The sequence below is a fragment of the Balaenoptera physalus genome (genome assembly GCF_965194825.1).
Source record: "Balaenoptera physalus genome assembly, chromosome: 1".
In the NCBI taxonomy this organism is placed as follows: domain Eukaryota; kingdom Metazoa; phylum Chordata; class Mammalia; order Artiodactyla; family Balaenopteridae; genus Balaenoptera; species Balaenoptera physalus.
In genome coordinates, this window is record NC_138882.1 from 120,401,856 (window position 1) to 120,418,642 (window position 16,787).

General features: G+C 36.1%; 1 protein-coding gene across 3 annotated transcripts in view; it reads right to left on the reverse strand.

Moving 5' to 3' along the window:
- The window catches only part of LOC309636663 (calcium-activated chloride channel regulator 1), a 96,954-nt gene that overhangs the window by 39,241 nt on the left and 40,926 nt on the right, over positions 1-16,787 (reverse strand). For 2 of the 3 annotated variants that reach the window (XM_082410069.1, XM_082410068.1), the window contains one exon: positions 1,634-16,419. The exons of the other annotated variant lie outside the window; for it this stretch is intronic. In XM_082410069.1, the coding sequence (XP_082266195.1) occupies positions 16,031-16,419 (389 nt within the window). In that variant the 3' untranslated portion in view covers positions 1,634-16,030. Of the gene's footprint in view, positions 1-1,633; positions 16,420-16,787 lie in introns of those variants that run through there. 3 annotated transcript variants of the gene reach the window in all.

Genomic DNA, 16,787 nt, shown 5'->3' on the forward strand with positions numbered 1-16,787 from the left:
CTACTGGGCATATACCCAGAGAAAACCATAATTCAAAAAGACACATGCACCCCAATGTTCATTGCAGCACTATTTACAATAGCCAGGTCATGGAAGCAACCTAAATGCCCATCAACAGATGAATGGATAAAGAAGAGGTGGTACATGTATACGATGGAATATTACTCAACCATAAAAAGGAACGAAATTGAGTCATTTGTTGACACGTGGATGGATCTAGAGACTGTCCTACAGAGTGAAGTAAGTCAGAAAGAGAAAAACAAATATCGTATATTAACACATGTATGTGGAACCTAGAAAAATGATACAGAAGAACCGGTTTGCAGGGCAGGAGTTGAGACACAGATGTAGAGAACAAACGTATGGACACCAAGGGAGGAAAGCCGTGGGGAGGTGGGGATGGTGGTGTGCTGAATTGGGCGATTGGGATTGACATGTATACACTGATGTGTATAAAATTGATGACTAATAAGAACCTGCTGTATGAGAAAATAAATAAAATAATATATAAAAATTTAAAAAAATAATACTAAACTTTCTTTGGGTTATTTGTATGGAAATATGTTAATATAAATGTTTCAGACAATACATGAAATTCCTAAAAATCTTATATGTTCTGGTATAATGTTATAAGTCGTAATTCTAGTTATTACTTTAAAATGTATATCTCAGAAATAACTAAATTTCCTTGTCAATTGCATTATTATGAACTTTCATCAAATCTTTAACCGTGGTCATTTTTAAGTGTTTTGTCATTTACAGACAGTTCTGGGTGCACTCTGATGCTTTTGCAAAAATGTTCCTATAAAAGGGTTTCATCTTCAAGGACTTCATGGAGAAGACTCTGACAAGTACAGGTTTCTGGTAACTGACTATACTGCTGAACTGAATGAATAAGCATTTTCAGAACTCTAATGGAAAACTGATGAATTCATAAAAGTGCTAACAAAAGATCAAGATGAAAAAAAATTAATTACATGGGACTGAGTGAACTGATGAGGATGATTATAATTTTTGTGACTTTCTGTTTGAATAAAAAAAAAAAACTAAAAATAGAACTACCATATGACCCAGCAATTCCACTACTGAGCATATACCCTGAGAAAACAATAATTCAAAAAAGAGTCATGTACCCCAATGTTCATTGCAGCACTATTTACAATAGCCAGGACATGGAAGCAACCTAAATGTCCATCGACAGATGAATGGATAAAGAAGATATGGCACATACATACAATGGAATATTACTCAGCCATAAAAAGAAATGAAATGGAGGTATTTGTAATGAGGTGGATGGAGTTAGAGTCTGTCATACAGAGTGAAGTAAGTCAGAAAGAGAAAAACAAATACAGTATGCTAACACATATATACGGAATCTAAGGGGAAAAAAAAAAAAAAAAAAAAAAGGCCATGAAGAACCTAGTGGCAAGACGGGAATAAAGACACAGACCTACTAGAGAATGGACTTGAGGATATGGGGAGGGGGTGGGGTGAGATGTGACAGGGTAAGAGAGTGTCATGGACATATATACACTACCAAATGTAAAATAGATAACTAGTGGGAAGCAGCCGCATAGCACAGGGAGATCAGCTCGGTGCTTTGTGACCATCTAGAGGGATGGGATGCGGAGGGTGGGAGGGAGGGAGATGCAAGAGGGAAGAGAAATGGGAACATATTGTATATGTATAACTGATTCACTTTGTTATAAAGCAGAAGCTAACACACCATTGTAAGGCAATTATACTTCAATAAAGATGTTAAAAAAAAAAAAAAAAAAAAAAAAAAAAAAAACTAAAACTAGAACTACCATATGACCCAGCAATTCCACTACTGAGCATATACCCTGAGAAAACAATAATTCAAAAAAGAGTCATGTACCCCAATGTTCATTGCAGCACTATTTACAATAGCCAGGACATGGAAGCAACCTAAATGTCCATCGACAGATGAATGGATAAAGAAGATATGGCACATACATACAATGGAATATTACTCAGCCATAAAAAGGAATGAAATTGTGTCATTTGCAGAGACTTTGATGGACCTAGAACTATCATACAGAGTGAAGTAAGTCAGAAAGAGAAAAACAAATATTGTATATTAAATGCATATTTGTAGAATCTAGAACAATGGTATTGATGATCTTTTTGCAGAACAGAAATAGAGATTCAGACGTAGAGAACAAACATATGGATACCAAGGGGGAAAGAGGGGATTGGCATGAATTGGGAGATTGGGATTGACATATATACACTATTATGTATAAAATAGATAACTAATGAGAACTTGCTGTATAGCACAGAGAACTCTACTTGGTGCTCTGTGGTGACCTAAATGGGAAGGAAATCCAAAAAAAGAGGGGATATATGTATATGTATGGCTGATTCACTTTGCTGTACAGCAGAAACTGACACAGCATTGTAAAGCAACTATACTCCAATTAAAACAAAGAGTTCTGAAAAGGCATATAATGTTTCAACTGCATGTTTAAGAACCTATTATTTGCTCTAGGAAGATGTTTTTGTTCTTTGACCTAATCTAAAGGGATACCAATAATACTGGTCCTCTATTAACTCACCTAACTCCTTATCTATCAGCAAACATCCTTGATTTCTACTTCACAAAGAAAGTAGAAGCTACTAGATGTGAACACCCTCAAACACTCTTTATACCTATAAATATATCTTTATCTGGACTGTCGCTTTCCTCAAGCCTCAGAGAACACTGATAATTACTTTTCTGAAGGCTGATCTCCATGCGTTTGTGCTATCCTCCAGTCTCCCCCAGTACCTTAATGATGCATTAATTGTCCTGTCTCTTTTCTGTTTCTTCCTCTCTACTGTCTTCCTACTCCTCTCTACTCCCTCTCATCAGCATTTGAAAGTGACACAAATCTTTCTCATCCTAAAAAAGAAAACACAGTAACTTGAGTATATTGTTCCATGCAGCGAACAATTTGGTGTACTTAATCTTACTTGACGTCTTGTAATATTTGATGTTGCTATTAATTCGCTCTTTTTTGAAATTGCCTCCTTTCTTGGTTTACATGACATACTCCTGTTTATATTTGCAAATATTTCGCTATTCCTTCTCAATCTGGTTCACGATACCTCTTTCTTTATCCCTCACTTACATTTTGGTTTTTCTCAAGAGCTAGTTTTTGGCTCCTTCTCTTCTCCCTCTGTGTGTTCAGCTGGTGATCTCACTCACACACATGGCTTCAGTTATTCTCTATATGCTGATGATGACCAACTTCACATGTAGCCCAGACTTTTCAACAACAACCATAGGTACAAGAAACAATGGAAAACTATTTTCAAAGTATTAAGAGAAAAAACTTAAACCTAGTATTTAAAATTATCACTTAAATATAAGGTGAAAAAAATAATGTCAGGACTACTAGGTCTCAGATCACCTGATACACACTGTAAAAATACTCTTGAAGGAAATTCTCCAGTAAGAAGCAAAATAAATAAAGTCAGTAAGAACTAAACGTGAGTAAATAATTTAGTAAAATTTCTTGTCTAAACAAGCAATGAGCAACAACAACAAAAATCTATCAATTCATAATTTAAATGCTAGGAAATACCAACATGAGGTAGGTTGGTATTGGAGTCCAGAGAGACACAAGAGCCTGCTAAAGCATTTCTGTTGGAAGTAAAGGGGAGAGAGGACTATAAATATTGCTTTCCTATTACTGTAGGAAATAAATACATAAATAATAAATATAAAAATGGGTCTTAATTAGTTGAGATAACCACCAGAAGACTAAAATCATAATGTGTGATTTTCAAACCAGCAGAGTAAAATTCAGTTTATCTAATGGAAGTTAGTAAAAGGGGAAGAGAAGAAACAAAAACAATATGTAAAATAGAAAATATGAAGGAAGATGGTAGAAATAATTTCTAACAAATAAACCTATGTGAATTCATTAAACTCACTTTTGGTAAGACAGGGACTCTCAGCTTAGATTTTGAAAAGATGTAATAATATGCTATTCATAGAGATACACTTAAAATGATAATGTTATAACCATTCCAAAATTATCTATGTGTAAAAGAAATCGTAAGAAAGGTAGGATATTTGTAACAGGTAATGAAAAAGACAAAATCAGTTGATCCTGAATGATTTTATCTTACATCATTATAACTTTCCACAATAGCTCACTAGCTGAGAGATTGCAATCTTTGTCCTAACAGAACCTAACTCCTCCCATTATATTCTGCACATGACTTTTCTCAATAAAATGTGATCTTGTCCTGCTGCAGCTTTTTTACTATCATTTCCCCATTGCCTGCAGGCTAAAGTCCAAGATCTTTGGCATTTTATTCAAAACCTTCCTCTGAGGCTTAACTACTTCCTCATTACCTTCCTAATCCTCAATTTCTTGCCCTCTCCTTTTCTGGCTTTGAATATACAGAAATGTTTTCATTTTATTCTTTATGCTCCTATAATTGCATGATACCATATCACATCACATTAAATTACTTTGTCTCCCTGACTAAATTGTAAACCCCTGGAAGAGCAGGGACCATGTAGTTCCAGACTCCAGCAAGATGCCTGTCATACACTACAAGTTGTGCTCAATGAATAAATGAATCCGAGTCAACAAATATTATGTTCCAAGAGCTAGACAGTGTTAGACTCAGACCAATAGGTAAGAAACAAAAATTTAGGAATTAGGTTCTTGTATAAAGGTTACAATGAATGTTTTTTTTTTCAGCTCAAAAAAGATAATTATTTTCTGAAGTATTAATTATATTGTATGAATATTTTAAACAGCACTCTTTGGTTGCATGTGACAGAAAACCAACTCACATACGTTAGTTAAATATTTATTTATTTGTTTGTTTGTTTGAAGGATATTGGGCATATCTCACATAGCACTGCAAAGGTGAGGTAGCCCTAAGAGAACTCAGAACCAGCTCTACTGCCGATTATCCAGGAACCAATACAGAATCAGTTTTGCTGACAACTTTGTATACCTAGATCAGATTCTGAAAATATCTGGGGGATGATTTCCTAAAGTCTGAGATGGTCCCAAGGTGAAAACACCCTGTTTGGCAGATGCATTAGGCTGCTATATAGGCTGTTTTGGGAGAACCAGTCTCAGCCAATCTGATATTCCTTGTTATTATTTGTATGGGTGTATGATAGCCTTGATTGTCTGGCATCAATCAGGAACAAATACTGTCATGGAACTTTCCAGATAACTGAAGCCTAACTCATTTAGTTTGAAAACTTATTTTTAACTCTTCATGCCTATCTTTCTAAAAGAGGATATATTAAATAGAATGTATTGAGGGTAACTTGGGTAATGTAATGGGGCATGAGTGAATGCAGGTGGCAAGAGTCTAGGAATGCCCGCCAGTGGGCACCAGCATCATATACTCCAATCTTTATCCAAAGGGACAAATTTTTATTAAGGCACACAAATATTTTCACAGAAGGGAAGTGCCAGATTTAAATTTTTTTTAGTAATCAATTCCAGATAAATTAATACGGTAATGAGTTATAGGGAAAGGGAGAGAAGAAAGCTCATATGCTTGTTGTCCTCCCTGAGTGTTTTTTGGGCTTGCTTCTCTGTGACATCTTCTATTTCATATTAGAATTAGTTTAATTGTACACTTGGGATCATCATTCTGTAAATCAACTTTGAGCTCTTCTCTGGAGACCAATACAAGGTACTTGGAAATTTGCTAATCTCTGTAGAGGTGTGTGTATTGGACCCCGAAGGCACTGCTGAGATGTTGTCCATATGCTGCAGAAATGTATATTCTCCATTTTCCTCATTTCTGGCTCTTTTCTGCCTTCCCAGGAGCCATTCTTTGTTGCCATTTTTTTTCTTTTGGCTGCCCTGTGCGCCATGCGGGATCTTAGTTCCCCGACCAGGGATTGAACCCATGTCCCCTGCAGTGGAAGTGTGAAGTCTTAACCACTGGACCACCAGGGAAGTCCCTTTGTTGCCATTTTGAGTTTCTGGCATCACCTTTCTTTTTTTGTTTCTCAACATGTTTTGGCATTTGTATTATGTAGATTTTTTTCTAATATGTAAAAATCTTTTTTTCTGATTATAAATAAGTGTTTATTGTAAAAAGAAATAGGAAAACATTAAAGGTTTAAAGAAGGAAATTTTAATTACCTATTACTATATGTATATGTGTGTGTGTGTGTGTGTGTGTGTGTGTGTGTGTGTGTATAACCATGCTGTGTATTCAATTTTTCAATTTTGTAAACATTTAAAAATTGTAGGTATTATAAGCATTCTACCACAAAACTGTTTTGGGGGCTTACCTGGTGTCGCAGTGGTTAAGAATCCGCCTGCCAATGCAGGGGACATGGGTTCGAGCCCCGGTCCAGGAAGATCCCACATGCTGCAGAGCAACTAAGCCCGTGTGCCACAATTACTGAGCCTGTGCTCTAGAGCCCATGAGCCACAACTACTGAAGCCTGCGTGCCTAGAGCCCGTGCTCCGCAACAGAAGAAGCCACCGCAATGAGAAGCCCGCACACCACAACGAAGACACAACACAGCCAAAAATAAATAAATAAATAAAAATTTAAAATATATATATAATTTTTTAAAAACTGTTTTGGAATGAGAATGAAGATGGAGATGATGAGATAAATAATATTGACTTAGTGATTCTTCTGTTCCAGGCCCTCTTCTAACCACTCTTCTTATATTCATTCAGTTAATCTTCACATCAATCCTATGATGCCTTCATTTTATACTACAGGTAAAGTAGCTGTAGTACAGAGAGTAACTTGGCCAATGTTCCATAACTAGTGAGAGGATATGTATTTTTTAAGCATTTTCTTATATCAATAAATATTTCAGAAGCCCAAATGATTGAGTAAAGTTTCATCACATGAATACAACATAATTTACTATTATTGTTAGACATTGATATTATTTCCCATTTGGGTATCTTTCAGAGGATGCTGCTGTGAATAACTTGGTTGGCAATTTTATTTATTTCCTTATGATACATATTGTTTGTAAACTGACGTGTTAAGGGGAGAAAATTTTTATGGCTCTTGACATTGCCAATTGCTTTCTAGAATGTCACTGCCCATTTATGAAATGGTATATGAGGGTTCATGAAATGGTATATGAGAGCATATACCTCATTACACTTTATAAATAATATACATATAAACACTATATATATATTTTTTTATTTAGTAACAAGGATTTTATTGTTGTTGCCAGTCGACGGGGTTGCTCACAGCACGTCTCTACCCTCATTCTCAGATGAGGAAATTGAGTGAACCCTAGTGCTTACGATCTTCTGTTTGTTACTCTTCGTTACCTTTGTCACTGTTTATTATTCAGGACCACTGATTCACTACCAGGTATGCATATTTGATACCTGTTTCCACATAGATCCAATTCTATCCAGTAGTAAAACAGAGCAACAAAACTAACTAGACAACTAGGTCATTCTATACTAGCAAATTTGATCCACATACTAACCAGCATTAAAACAAAAAACAAAACAAACAAGCAAGCTAGGCAATAAACTCTGTACTTTGGTAGCAAATTTGATTGACACTCAATTCCAAAGTTAATAGCCATGTTCAGGACAGTCCCTTCTGACAGTTTTGTGAGTCAGCAGGGTTTTCCCCTTATTTCCTGGTTCCTGGCCTTACTGTATATGTAGATAAGGAAGGTATATAGGACATTGAATTAAATATAAAATGTTTCCTGCATATGGAACCTTGGCTACATGATGAAAAATATTAGGTCTAAAATGGGAACCTTTAAAAATTCTTTTCTGAAAAGTAAAACGTAAGAAAAACTGGTTAATGTGGGATTTTAGTTATGTCTGATAAATGAAAATGCTATTAAAGTTCCCCATACTATTATTCTAAAAATATTTATTGATTGCCTTGTCTGGATCACTTGGCTTAGTTCCACCTGCCTGCAAGTAGACCTCACTAATATAGTGATGGATCTATAGAGAGAGAGAGAGAGATGGTTCAAAGTAACAAAACTTCCTGGGTTCACCACAGCTAACATCATACTCAATGGTGAAAAGTTGAAAGCATTTCCTCTAAGACCAGGAACAAGACAAGGATGCCCACTCTTGCCACTTTTATTCAACATAGTTTTGGAAGTTGTAGCCACAGCAATCAGAGAAGAAAAAGAAATAAAAGGAATCCAAATTGGAAAAGAAAAGTAAAACTGTCACTGTTTGCAGATGACATGATGCTATATGTAGAAAATCCTAAAGACATTACCAGAAAACTACTAAAGCTCATCAATGAATTTGGTAAAGTTTCTGGATACAAAATTAATATACAGAAATCTGTTGCATTTGTATACACTAACAATGAAAGATCAAAAAGAGAAGTTAAGGAAACAATCCCATTTACCATTGCAGAACAGTATGGAGGTTCCTTAAAAAACTGAAAATAGAGTTACCATATGATCCTGCAATCCCACTCCTGGGCATATATCTGGAGAAAAACATAATTCAAAAAGATATATGCACCCCCAATGTTCATAGCAGCACTATTTACAATAGCCAAGACATGGAAGCCACCTAAATGTCCATAGAGAGATGAATGGATAAAGAAGTTGTGGTATATATATGCAATGGAATATTACTCAGCCATAAAAAAGAGTAAAATAATGCCACTTGGATGGACCTAGAGATTATCACATTAAGTGAAGTAAGTCAGACAGAGAAATACATATCATATGATATCACTTATATGTGGAATCTAAAAAAATGATATAAATGAACTTATTTACAAAACAGAAATAGACTCACAGACATAGAAAACAGATTTATGGTTACCAAAGGGGATAGTGGGGATGGGGGGAAGATAAATTAGGAGTTTCAGATTAACATATACACACTAATATATAAAAAATAGATAAACAACAAGGACCAACTATATAGCACAGGGAGCTATATTCACTATCTTGTAATAACCTATAGTGGAAAAGAATAGATACATATTTATATATATATATAAATATATATGTATTCAGTTATATATATTTCTGAATCACTTTGCTGTACACCCTCAAACTAACACAACATTGTAAATTAACTATACTTCAATAAAAAAGGTCACACAGTATTAATGTAGTAAATGTGAATATGAATAAACTTTAGATTTTCCCTATTTTGTGGACAAAAAAAAACACAGAAAAGAAACAACAACAACAACAAAAACCTTCCTGAGTTCAAAATTCTGACTCTATCACTAACCAGCTGTGTGACCTTACTAAATTTGTTGGCCCCTCTTTGCCTCAGCTTTCTCATTTGTAAAATGTAAATAATAATATTACCAACCTCCAAGGGGCTCTGTGAAATAAAAATAATATAGCAGAAATTCTCAGAGCACTATCTGACACTTAGTAAGAGCTAAGTATATGTTAGCTATTCTTATTATTAGTATTAGATAATAATAAATATTATTGTTATTATTATTATATGTATTCTAATTATTACTGCAATGAAAAGTTGCTTGCAACTTCTCTCTTAATCACGCTGTTTTTGGAATAGCATTAGTATAATTGCAGCTATGTTTCTAGAGCCAGCCTGCCAAAGAATCAACTTGGAAATGCTTCTTGGCTATGGGAAAAAGAATACCTGAAAATCTGAGGCTTGTACTCTACTGGCCCAGTTCATGTAGCTGGGCTTCTGTTCTCCAGATTGATCTCCAGATTTTGACTAACTCTGGTTTAAATACTACTTAAGTCACTTACCAACTAAGATTGCAGGCAAATTACTTAACTCTGAGCCTTAGTTGCCCATCTGTACTGCCTTTCGATATGACATCCTTTCCCTTTAGAGGGCCCTGCTCTTGCCCTTTGCTGGCTGTGCCTTTCCTAGGGCTAGCTTCATGGGCATGAGACCTGTGTAGTCATATATGGCCCTGCACTCAGAAAAGTTCTATGCTTGATTTAATGCTCTGCTGTAGTTGTCTTTTTTGTCTTTGAACTTATGTTTTGTAAGTAGCGTCTGATGGAACAGTGGATCATCCATCTAAGCAAAAGAGATACATGCAATATGTGTGTCCACCATTTCTTGCCACTCCATTTGTATATAGCATTCATGATGTCCATGAGCAAAAATTCAGGTGAGCTCACAAAGTGTTGGATTTCAGCAAGACTCAAAGTGAGTATAAGGTAAACACGTTATGTCTATGACTAAGTAGGTGGTGCCCTGACAGCCTGAAGAAGCTGTGCTTTCAGTTTAATCCAGAACTTTGAATGCAGAAAGAAGGCAATGACATTCCAAGAAACAAACAACCAAGAAACTGTATCATATCCTTTCTTATTCATGTTATTTCCCTTTGTTAACCAACTACTCATATTGATAAATGATGACAAAGAATGAAAGGGGAAAATAGAGCAACCCATAGTTCCTTTTCCTTTAAGTCCTTCCTTACTCACCAGTGAGCCAAAGGTAGAGAGTGTATGGCAAGCAAGATGTGAAATAGAAACACTTGAGTTAGTTTTGTGCAGTGTTTTCACTATTTTGGCAAGAATGAAATACATATGTGTGTATGAGTTATACAATACAAATTGTGTATTCCACATACATGTTAAATGCTCTTATATGTGCATTTAGAACCAGCATTGCACAATATAAAGATGAATGGTAAAAGTCACATGAATACTTTACAATTGTAATTTTTAGAATTTAGAACAACTTTAAATAATGAATAAAATTACCATGACAAGCCAAGAAAGGTTATGGAAGAAAGGAAAAACTTTATATTTTAGTAGCTTTAATAATACTATTTTTTACTGCTACTTAAACAAGGGGTTCTGCATTTTCATTTTGCACTTGGTCCTCCAAATTATGTAGCTCATCCTTTCTGTGGAGTAAGGAGTCCAAAGGGCCAAGAGATTGTGCCCATCCAATGAGTAACCCCCTTCCCCCTCCCCTTCTAGAACACACTACACATGCCTAGAATCTGAAATTCCCTGATAAATAACTGATCCTTCTTCCATGGTCTGCATGGGCCAGAACTAACTTGGGTGCCAGCGTCAGTTTTCCCCAGGGCAGATTGCATCAAAGGTGTGTGCATTTTCAGGTTTGAGAGAAGAACAAAGGGCAGATGTTGATGTGCTGCGTGGGTTGAGAGGACCATACCCATGTACATGAGGTCCCTCAAGGTGAGGACTGGAGTTGAGGAGGGTAGGAAGAAAAAAGGGTGCTCCATGGCCCATCTGTTCCTGAGCTGCCATGTTCCAGCATGACATTGAGAGGGTTCTAAGAATTTTAAATTTGAATCTGGCCTTTCAAGTCATAATGAAAGTGTATTTGTCAAGATAGGAGATAAACACATTTAATAGATTGTTAGCCTGATTTATATTTGCATATTTAGAGACTTGGTATGTGGATCTCCATTTATACTTTTGCCTTAGACTTCTCAAATATTAGGGGGGTGGGTCTGGATGTAAATACGTAAAGCACTTAGTGCCTGACATTTAGTAAAAACCCAGTAAATGGTGGCTATTATCATTATCAGATAATATAGCAAATAATGATGTTAATAATGTAGCACCATTCTCTTCTTGGAAAGGCCCTACTCACCTGTGCCTGCCCTTACACCTCTTCTTCACCACCCAGTAGGTGGGGTGATAGTGGTAGTGGTAGTATTCTGCTTTCCAACCCCTAGATACTAAGGCCTTGCTCAAAATAGACTGATTGCCTAGATCCTTAAAGTGCTGCCTCAGGTCCCACAGCCATGCCCTGTGAGTAGGATTAGCTGAGGCCCAGTGCCTACCTGAATCATGTATGAGCTTGGTATGCCCTCTGCAGTTTGAATTGCGCTGTCCATTCTGCAGCTCCTCATATGGTTTTTGTCTTTTTTCCTAATGAATTTGGAATTACTTTGAAATTTAGGAAACTATTTATCTCTGTGATAGTTAAAATAGGCTAAGAAGAACCACTTAACATTTCCCTTTTTGCACTGGATGCCAGGAACCAGGTAAAATAGACTTTTCTCAATTACTATAACTATGCATTGCTTAGGCTTTCTAATTCAATGAATTTCCTGTCCTCATTATTTAGTTCTTACCTGGATTGTCATCTTTGTTTCTGTGACATTTTATTAGAAGCCTCCTTGAACACTGTTTTGTTGATTAATCTTCTCTTTCTTTGTTTTAATGAATCATTCTAACAAACACGCTTTGGAAAGCATGTTATTTGGAAATATTTTGGCATTTCTTCAAAAGTCTAAAATGTAGAATTGTTTCAGGGCAGGTGGATCCATTGAGGTCATATGTCAGGTAGTTTTTTTTAGGCATAATTTTTAAAAACATAGTGCTTATATTCTCTCTCTCTCTCTCATTCTTTTGCTGGTATTGATATCAACAGACTATCAATGAGTGAATGAAAATAATTAGATCCCTAGAATCATCCCAGAGTGCATCTGGCAGTAGGTTTTGCCCAACATGTAATATGTAGTAGTATTTGGAGAAACAGAGATTTGATTAAGGTCATTTTGTTTCTTTTCTTTTGCTTGGTTTTCCCTCTTTATTTTGTACTTATTGCCAGACATCATGAAAGTGGAAGCATCACTTCCTCTGGCAGACACTACATGTGGATTAGCTACAAAACCATGGATTCTTAAAATAGATGCTTCCCCTAAAATAGTGCCTACATACTGTGTATGTTAATTGTCTACTTGCTTGTTTACATGCTGACCAGCTATAAAATTCTTGAGAGCAAAAACCGTACCTGGCTTGCTTACCCATTTTATACTTGTCATCTAACGGAGTGCTTAGGATACAATGTAGGTACTTTTAAATATATGTTGAATGGATAAATGACAATCTCAAGCACACAGACAATATGCTTAGTGCAAAACTAGGGATTTTCAGAGAAGGTGTGATGAGAAGATAATTCAATGAGGGAGTTGAAGGGGTTGTCAAGGGAGGACTTGAAGTGACACACCAAGACATCTAGGGGCTGAATAGAGAAGGAGATAATGGACTAGGTAAAAAGAGGCAATCAAATGATGAGAGGTCATCATAAAATTATAAAGCCAGTTCCATGGGGTAGTAAGTAAACAACTCAGAGGATGTGTGACTAGAATAAGATATGAGATTTTAAGGTTTCATAGGTAGAGCTGTTCTAGGTCATTACTATGTCTAGATTGTGTCCTTGGAAGTATTAGGTCAAACCATATGGAATTGCCAATATTCTCCCATTTTTTATTTATGATCTAGTCCAGTAGTTTGCCAACATTTAATGGAGATGGGGTGAAGATCAAGGAATTTTGAAGCTAATATATTGATTGACTCATTCATATAGATTCTGATAGCAGGCAGAGTGATTTTAGGAGGTAAGGGGGAAAGAGTGTTGTAACTCAAGGGCCTGTCTTGGGTGAGATTGGTAGATTACAGTGAAGACAAAGGATGAAGGATGGCATAGATCAATGATGAAGGATGGAGGCTTAAAAAATGATACAATAGGAGTAATGGCCTACTTTGGAAGTTGCAAAGGGGAGCTTGGAGAATACTTCTCTCAACCAACCCCTGGTACTTGGGTATTGGGAGAAGGAGCAACCTCTTGTAGAGAAAAGGGAGTCCTCCAATAAGAGTTCAGGCTCAGTTAAGTAAAGGAGGCAGAGAAGACATTCACAGAGGAAGCAGGATAAAGCTGTAGTTCCAGATGAGAAAGTCTAGGAAGGACACAGGCCTTTATTTGAAAATCCTAAGAGACCAATGCCTAGAATATGTTCATCACATTTACCCACCTACTTAATTCACTGATCAGAAACTAAAAAAAAAAAAAACTAAGGTCATTGTAGGATAATGATGGCATAAAGCAAGATTTTGGTTTATTTTTATCACATATGACAATCCAGATCCATTTTGCAACAAGCTGCTTTATAATCCAGAACACATAAGAATGTTTTCCTCACTGTTCTCTATTTTGTCTTACTTACATGCTGACATTTACCTCCTTTCCTTGAAGTATCATCATACATTCCTATGCAGTTCCCCACTGTATCCCAAGGTGCATTCCATTAAATTCACCCAAATGGGAAATTACAGTCTCAGTGAGTGACTTCTTAGACATTTTCCAAGCTAAACTGATGGCAACCGTATTCTATGGGGCTGAATTGGGGGCCTCAGACTCATTTTTCCACATGGGGCAGGTGAATGGCCCTCTAGTCAAGCATATGTCCTAGTTTCGTTTTGTAACTTTAAGAGAAAGACTACAAGCTGATCCTCTGTCCATTTGGTTGACAAAGCACCTGGATGTGTCCTCAATAAACAATACTGAATTTTAGGACATCACTGTCTTCCTTGCCTCAGAACTCTCTGCTGTTCTATTATAACAAACATACATAAGAAAAACTAGTCTTTCTTAGACTAAAGGACATACAATCCATTCATTTCAAATTTTGTCTTTGGAGCAAACTCAAGAGCTATTTGCTAGTTTTATATTGTTTGGGCCCCTGTATAATAGTCTTTCCTGAACAATGCCAGAGTGTACTGTAACACCACAGTGAAGTGTGATTACAGTGAAAGATGTGATCAGTGCTATATTAAACTTGTGATTGTTATATGGGTGTTCCTGAGGCTACTGTCCTTAACACCACAGTACCCTAATTTATTGAGGATCTGTAGATGAAACTTCACATGGGTCTCAACTAGAAAAAGCCATGCTCCTCCTGACCCTATGGTTTGTTTTTCACTTTAGACTCTGTAAATCTTTGATGTGTGACCTGCCGATAGCAATTGAACAGGACATTGTATTTGGCCTTGGATATGCTGAAGCTTCCTCTAGTTTTTATTATATATTTACTTCACTCCATTTCTTTATTTTCTTAGTTTTTAAACATGTTTATTGTATGTATCTCTAAGATGCCTCAAATCCTATTTTGAAATCTTTGAATCTTCCTTTAAGGAAAATCGATAAATAAAGAAATAAATTTGGAGTCTATGTAGAAACAGTCTTCTAGATATTTTGTATTCAATCAGAGAGTCACCCGCACTTTAAACTAATTGTGCTAATGAACTGAGAACTTGAAACAACTTTCACAAGAATACTTGCCGTTGGAGGCACTGGAATGTGTGATTAGTCCTTGATGGGAACTGCCGTACTGCTAAGTCTATTTGTCCTTTTTCCTTTTTCTTCTCCTTCCCCTTTCATCTGTCATGACCATAGCCTCTTCCACCTTTATTTAGTCCTTCATGTAGTCCTCAAAACCTCCCTCCTCCTGATGCTTCTCAAGCGTAGCACTGATTTATCCTCAAATGTTCTTTATTGCCTATAAGGAAAAGGCCAAATCTTGCTCATCTTTTTGTACTCAGGGTCTAGCGTAAGCCTGGAATGTAGTAGTCATCTAATGAACACTTACTGAATGAACCGAATTGCATTACATAAGGTAATGCATATAAGGCATTAGTAGAGCACTTGGCACAAAGTACAAAATAAATGTTTATTTCTCAATCACTTTCCCTTACACCTGGCCTGAACCTACTTTCCTACTTCATGTCCCACCACTGTGGCTTTAGGCATCATCAACTCTTGTAATTGCATGTGTATTATGTACATTTCTATGCCTATGGAGCCCTTACCATGCTGTTATTTCTTTCTACAATGCAATCTCTTTCTTAAATGCATCATCCTTGCCCAAATCTAGTGAAAAGAAAACATAATTCTGGTGATGTTGGTCCAAATCTCCTCTATAACAAGCCATGCCTTTCATATTTAAATAGTTTGACCTGATTGGGCCTTTCTGGCATCTTTCACATAGAATTACATGTTCTTTTATAACTGGCAAATCTCCTTAAATCAAATTAAAACATACTTCCATTTATTGATGCAAGCACCCCTACTTTCTACTACTCAAAATCATTAATAAATGAACAACAATTAAACTTTTGGATTTGAATAAGTAGTTTTTATGCATATGTATCTGGTTGTTTAGCATTTTATTTCATTAAATTGCCTCGTACAGGAAGTCTAAAATACATTTTATAAGTTTTTATAATCAAAAAAAAGATGGATGATTTGTTTATTTTGGGGAAAACTCAGCCCAAGGCTACTGATAGCTGTAATTCCCCTAGCCACTTCCACATAATTTTTAAAATGTGAATGCCAGGAATGGTACTGTTGATATTAATATCAGGACAAGGAAGAGAAGGACTAGGTGTCTCTGGAGGAGTCTCTGGGGGAATAAACAAAGATACTTGTGCAATGTTAGAGATTTCTGACTTCAGGTTGACCTTATCAACAGCTTGTACAGCAATAAAGAGATCTGTGCCATTTTTAAAAGTGATGTTTTCTGGTTTAAACACAAAGACTTCCTCTGAGTTGGCCTCCTTTGGGATGAGGTCAGTGGTGTTCACTTGAAGTGAATCATTGAACTTGTCTCTGAGATCAAGAATATTTGTGCTTATTCCAATGATGTACTTGTGAGCTTAAAAAAGAAAGAAAGAGAGAAAAAGGATGTGACTTGTAATTCTCAAGTCTTAAAGAAGTTTTAAAAAATCTGTTAGAAACAATATCACCATCCCATAAAATACCAATAAATAAATATAAATGACGGTCCATATTTATAAGCATTAGTATCTTCTTTTACATTCTTATTTTTATATCCCGACAGAGTGATAAATATAAAACTGGATCAGGCTTGACTTAAAGCCTAGGTCAGTATTTCTGGCCATAGCACCTGACTGAGAGAGGAGGTTAATTACTGCTTATTATTTTATTATTTGTGCTTCTCAAACTTGACCGTACATACACATCATCCAGGGATCTTAAAATGCAGATTCTGTTTCAGTAGGT